We start from the raw sequence: 6,096 nt of genomic DNA, 5'->3' as shown, positions 1-6,096 counted from the left end.
CTTGGCTCTGGTCCTCGAGAAGGAGGCAGCTTACTTGGCTCTGGTCCTCGAGATGGAGGCAGTTTACTTGGCTCTGGTCCTCGAGAAGGAGGCAGTGTTCATGGTTCTGGTCCTCGAGATGGTGGAAATTTTCATGGCTCTGGTCTTCGAGATGGGGGCAGCTTACTCGGTAAAGGACCACGTGAGGGCTTGTTGGGCCATGGTCCCAAAGAAAACCCAAGTCAATTTGGCCAGGGAAATAGAGAAAGCCCAAGTCAATTTGGCCAGGGAAATAGAGAAAGCCCAAGTCAATTTGGCCAGGGAAATAGAGAAAGCCCTAATCAGTTTGGCCAGGGAAATAGAGAAAGCCCAAACGTTATGGGTCAAAGGCCCAAGGAAAGTCTTCTAGGGCAAGGGCCCAAAGAGAAAAGCTCAGGCCTCCTTGGATCTGGTCCAAATGATGGTCCTAATCGCCTCGGTGCTGGTCCTCGAGAAAGTCTTCTGGGTTCAGGTCCAAGAGAGACTCCAAGCTTGTTGGGTAAAGGCCCAAGAGAGTCCCCAAGTTTGTTAGGACCTGGTCCTAGAGATAATGCAAACCGACAAGGACCCCCACCAAGAGAAGCATTACTCAAAACACCTTCTGGACCCAATGCAAGAAGTACCTGTAATTCTAATATTGACTCAAATCCTTATGAACGTGCGTCTCCAGGAGGTGGGCCTTCTCATGGCAGTCGTGGTGATGGAGACAACCGGTTTGGTGGCCCCAGAGGATCCTCAGAAGAAAACAGACGAAATCCACATAGAGGTAAATGTCAATTTATGTATGCAAGTATTCCCAGTATTCTTAACATATTCTTTTTTCTATTAATTGTTAATATTTAATTGCAGGGATTGACAGAGGCCCATTTGGATCGAAAGGTTCTGGCACATTCTCTGAGCGAAATCAAGGTGGATCTAATAAGTCTGATGAGAGCAATTCGAAATCTAGTCCAACTATGAATGCGAGTCTAAGTGGAGGTAAGTTATATTTTTTATATTAAATGTACAAATTTTGAAAAATACTCTTTCCAAATTTTGTTCTTTAATGCACAAATTAGAAGCTATGTTTAAGCTTCAAATATTAAATTATTTCTTTTTCCAACAGAATCCAATGTACGTAATTCACCTCTCAGCTTTGAAGAAAGAGCACGCAATGTGAAGGGTCCTGCAGGATGGAATGAAGGAATGATGGATCAATCCGAAGAGCTCAAGGGAAATTCTAGTTCCAACGACAGCAGCAATTTTAAAAATAGTAATCACCCTAATACTGGCCTAAAGGATGATTTTCGCCGTGGAGACTTCAAAGAGGATAGTCAAGGGCCCTCAATCTCCCGTGATGATCACAGAGGACCTTCTGGCTCTCGAGACGACTTCAGAGGACCGTCTGGTGGAGGCCGAGACGACTTCAGAGGCCCCCCTGGTCGAGACGACTTCAGAGGGCCTCCTGGCCCTCGAGATGACTTCAGAGGACCGCCTGGCAATCGAGATGACTTCAGAGGACCGCCTGGTGGGGGCCGAGATGACTTCAGAGGCCCTCCAGGTCGAGATGACTTCAGAGGACCTCATACCCACCGAGATGACTACAGAGGACCTCCCGGTGCCCGTGATGGTCCTCGGGATAACTTCAGAGGATCCCCCGGCCCCCGAGACGACTCAAGAAATCGTGAAGTGTTCGTGGACCGTTTTGGTCGCGACATGCCAAGGCGCCAGGACAAGGAGGACGCTAAGCCCGGTCCCCCCGAGGAACTCAAAGTGCCCATTGAGCGAGACTGGAACCATGGTGGGGTGAGGCCAGTGGATCGCTGGGAAGCTGCTGTGGGAGGCACCCCGGTGGCCCCCGCAGCGCCTGTAGACGACTTCAAGCTGCCCACCGTGGTAGACTACGGCCACGGCGCCCCTTCTGCGCCGGCTGCACAGCCCGCCGCCGCGCTGGCCCTGCCCACCTTGGAGCCGGTGGCCACCTTCGACTACGGCCACGGCGGCAGCACGTCGGCGTCGCGCTCCAGCCCACCACGAGGCGGGAGTCCGTCCTGGCGGGAGCGGGAACGCGAACGAGAGCGCTTCGATCGCGATCGACTTCGTGAACGCGATCGCAGCTGGGAACGGGAGCGCGAGGAGCGCGAGAGGTTCTTCAGGGATCGCGACCGGGACCGCGAGCGGGAGCGGGACCGCGACCGCGACCGCAGGCCGCCGGTCCGAGAGCGCTTCGAGGAGGACCGTTTTGGCGGAGATCGCTTTGGCGATCGCTTTGCTGACCGGCCTCGGAATGGGCCGCCTCCGTCGGGTCCAGGACAAGGACCTCGAGGGACCTGGAGGGAGCGCGAGCGCGACCGACGTGAGCGGCGAAGGCCTTCCCCGCTGGCCGAGCCGCCACCAGCCCCGCCTCCACCCTCCGTCTCCGCGGACTCCCCTGGACCGTCCCTCCCCAGGCCCGTCCTTATCGAGGACCTACTGTGCCCTCCTGGGCGCACTAGTCGTCCAGCCAACTTTGTGATCATCTTGCGCGGCCCTCCGGGTTCAGGCAAGTCCTTCCTCGCCAAGCTCATCAAGGACAAGGAGGTAGAGCAAGGGGGAGCAACACCGCGAATGCTAAGTCTGGACGACTACTTCGTGACGGAGGTTGAAAAAGAAGAGCGTGACCCAGAAAGCGGGCGGCGAGTCAAAACGAAGGTGAGATTACTTTCTACCTGTTGGGTGATGTTTTGCATAGTTGTGTTACAACCAACCTCAGCTACTGTTTTTCCTTGTTCACTGATATAGCACCACTCCATTAAACTGTATTTTCTACTTACAGGTAATGGAGTATGAGTATGAAGCTGCCATGGAGAAGACTTATCATGACTCTCTAGTGAAGGCATTTAAGAAAACTATTAGTGACGGGTATTTCAGTTTCCTCATCGTTGATGCTATTAATGATAAAGTGTCACACTTTGAAGAAATGTGGCACTTTGCTAAAACTAAAGGATTTCAGGTCTGTGTCAAAATATGGTCTAATATGAACCTCCGTAGAATCAGTCTTGTCATGTTTACTCATGAACTCTCTTATTTCAGGTTTACATTTGTGAACTTGATCGAGATCTTCAGACCTGCCTAAAGCATAATATTCATAATCGCAGTGAGAAAGATATAGAGAGCTCAATAAAAAATTGGGAGGATACTCCTCGTCAGTACTTGCGCACTGATCCCACATCAATGCTTCAGTCAGCTGCTATTGAAGATGTAGAAATGGAAGACGTTTCTGATGATGATTTCAAAGATGATTCTGATCCGAAAGAAGAGGATAAAAAGGAGGATGAAGAAGAAAACGAAGAGGAGGTAAGTCTTCTTACTCTTTACCTTTAGTGTTTCAATTCAAAATGTGTTTGAATTAATGGTGCTTTTAATTGTTCCAGGCTAATGTCTTTATGAGCAAGTGGGAAACAGCGGATTCTCAAGGAGATAAGATGGGTGAGTAGACATTGGGACAGTATTGATGTAACTATCAACCTCTTTCACTAATGGTGATATATTGTATAAGACTCGGTGTACTTGACACCATAAGTTTAAAAGTTGATATGACGTTCGAAAACGGCTCTCCCGTTTACATCGTTGCGCCATCCAACTAACGCGATGCAATGCGGTTTTCGAACGTGGAAGTGAAAGCGTATTGCTGCATTAGCTGATCACAATTTTCCTATCATTTGCGATTTTGTCACCTTTTGCGTATTAGCTTGCTATTGTGTAATTGGTCAATTTTTTAAAAGTATAGTGCTTGCATGCAATGCTGAAGATCTATGGTCAGCGTACAGCAGGTATCAAAAAAGAAGAGTTTGCTTTTTTTTCTCTCAGGCGTTGATATGCAACTTTCCTCTTTGTTTTTGTTCTGCATCTGTGTTTTCTGCTCTTCGTATGTGTTATCAGCCACCCCTTACTTGATAATTTCTGACACAAACACTCAATTTGTGGTTTGTTATGCATTTGGAGTAATGCATACCGCAGCAAACATAGTCCATTTATAATTCTGCATACTGCTCCCCTAAAGTGCCATCCATCATATTTGAAATTTCCAGACCGCTTGGATGGTTTGGCGAAGAGAAGAAAGGATGGTGCCCCTCAAACATTAGAGGATTGGTTGCAACTGCCAGACAACTACGAGGAGAAAAAAGCTACACCTGGCAAAAAGCAGGTTAGTAGTTGTATAATGTGTGGGGAAAGTTACTTCAAAATCTTGCCAAACTAGCATTCTTAGACATCAGTTTTGTGTGTCATTTTCTTAAAGTATTATCTATCTCTTAGGTGCGGTGGGCAGATTTGGAAGAGCGGCGCAAACAAGAGAAAATGCGAGCCATTGGTTTTGTTGTGGGACAGACTGATTGGTCTCGTATGACAGATCCAACATTTGGGGAGGGTGCCCTTACTCACACAAAGTACATTTAATGGAGTGTTCTTTCCTGACTTTGTATTTTATCCTCTGAAGGTCGCATCTATGTTATTTATGTTGTTTCACACTTTTACTATTTGATGTCACATTTTGTTCTGAAATTTAGTGTCATTTTTTTGTTGTTCTAAATGTTGAGTTCACATTTCAAAGATTTTCTGTTTACTTTTACACTTTCAGTGACGCATCAGAAAATGATTAACTTCTCACCCTGTCTCACTGTGTGAATTTCTTTTGAATGACTTACGTCATGCGACCTGCAGAGGGTCAGTTGTAATTGCCAATTATTTACAGTATGTATTTTGTGATTTCCTTTTTTTTTCCCCCTTCTATTTTACTTGTTTTGCACATAATGTGATCTCCATTAATGTGAGTTAAATTATATTATAATTATCTTAGTTAAGGTATTTTTGAAGCTTCTGTATATTGTGTTAAGTATATTTGAATGGAGCTCATACACTTAAATATTAGTTGTTTGATGTGAAAGAATTTGATATCAGTACCACAGAATCAAACTGAAATAATGCTCTCAACACTTCTTAGATGATCAACCTCTTAATTATAAAAACAATCATTTCTTCTTTCATGAAAATTTGTCCCTTTGATATTTCTTTGAAAGTTTTGGTACAACCCTTTGACGTAATGAATGAGAGTGTGGTGATTTTTAAACATGTTCTTTAAACTTACCTTAGGAATAAATGGAGATTGTAACTGTGAGGTGTTGTTTTTCTAAATACCCTTTATTTAACAGAAGCAGGTTCCTTGCTGGAATTGGTTGCAGGAATGTTTTCCTTTTCTTTTCTTTTTCTTAATTTAGATAACACTTTCAGGTTGCTGGTCCAGCCTCCAAACCAAATGAGTCGCTCACATTTTGTTTTATCAATTCCACTTTGTTTGATACAAATTAACCATTCCACTATCACTTTCTGAAACTTTCCTGCATTCACCACATGATTTATGTATTTCATGAATTTGTCATGAAACCTATTTTTGAAAAAACAATGATGATGGGGGGGGGGGGTCAGTTTTTAGTGGTCATCTGAAGCTTCCAACTATAAGAGATTCTGTTCATATATTGGATGATCTGTGCACTTTAACTCAACAATCATATCAAGAATCGAGTGACCGTAACATTCTTGCTACAGCAGACGAGTTAAATCAATAACTTTGTATTAACTACCTAACTTGACCCATCATTCAACTTGACACAAATTACTTTTACAAAATACAAAACACATACATACAAAGTTAAAATGAAGTGAAAAAAAAAACTTTTCTTGATTACATTTTAAAATTTTCTTTTGCACTTTTATTGTTTGTTGCCCTTTATTTTTCAAAACAGCAGCAGATTCAAACCCCACCAAATTAACACAAATGTGTTGCATTCGTTCTCCTTTTATGAAGCGGAACAAAAGACAACATTGTGACAACATTCTAATCCCCTCCCCTCTTTGCGATTCAGTGTAAACATTACTTTCGTCCTTGAAGCGATGAGGCCTTGGCTTCCTCACTCGACCCCCCCCACCCCCACCCCCTTTAACGGCTCACCAGGGGCCCCAACAACACCGTGGTGAGAGCCGGGCGATGGGCTGACCTGACCTGCAGATCGCTGCCGACATGGCCCCCTGCTTATGGTCCTCACTGCACCGCGGCCCCGCAGC

At 45.3% G+C, this 6,096-nt stretch overlaps 1 protein-coding gene across 1 annotated transcript; it reads left to right on the top strand.

Moving 5' to 3' along the window:
• Positions 1–6: 6 nt before the first annotated feature.
• Positions 7–5,152, top strand: LOC113209802 (YLP motif-containing protein 1). Its single transcript, XM_052274576.1, has 8 exons — positions 7–784; positions 868–996; positions 1,124–2,688; positions 2,813–2,989; positions 3,070–3,333; positions 3,411–3,465; positions 4,068–4,183; positions 4,294–5,152. Exons 1-8 carry the CDS (start codon positions 358–360, stop codon positions 4,432–4,434), a joined length of 2,874 nt encoding a protein of 957 aa, XP_052130536.1. The 5' UTR covers positions 7–357; the 3' UTR covers positions 4,435–5,152.
• Positions 5,153–6,096: the final 944 nt, after the last annotated feature.

Source organism: Frankliniella occidentalis, unplaced genomic scaffold, assembly GCF_000697945.3.
Source record: "Frankliniella occidentalis isolate FOCC.00 unplaced genomic scaffold, Focc_3.1 Scaffold412, whole genome shotgun sequence".
Classification (NCBI taxonomy): domain Eukaryota; kingdom Metazoa; phylum Arthropoda; class Insecta; order Thysanoptera; family Thripidae; genus Frankliniella; species Frankliniella occidentalis.
The sequence above is the reverse complement of the archived record's forward strand: the minus strand, read 5'-3'. Positions and strand labels throughout refer to the sequence as shown.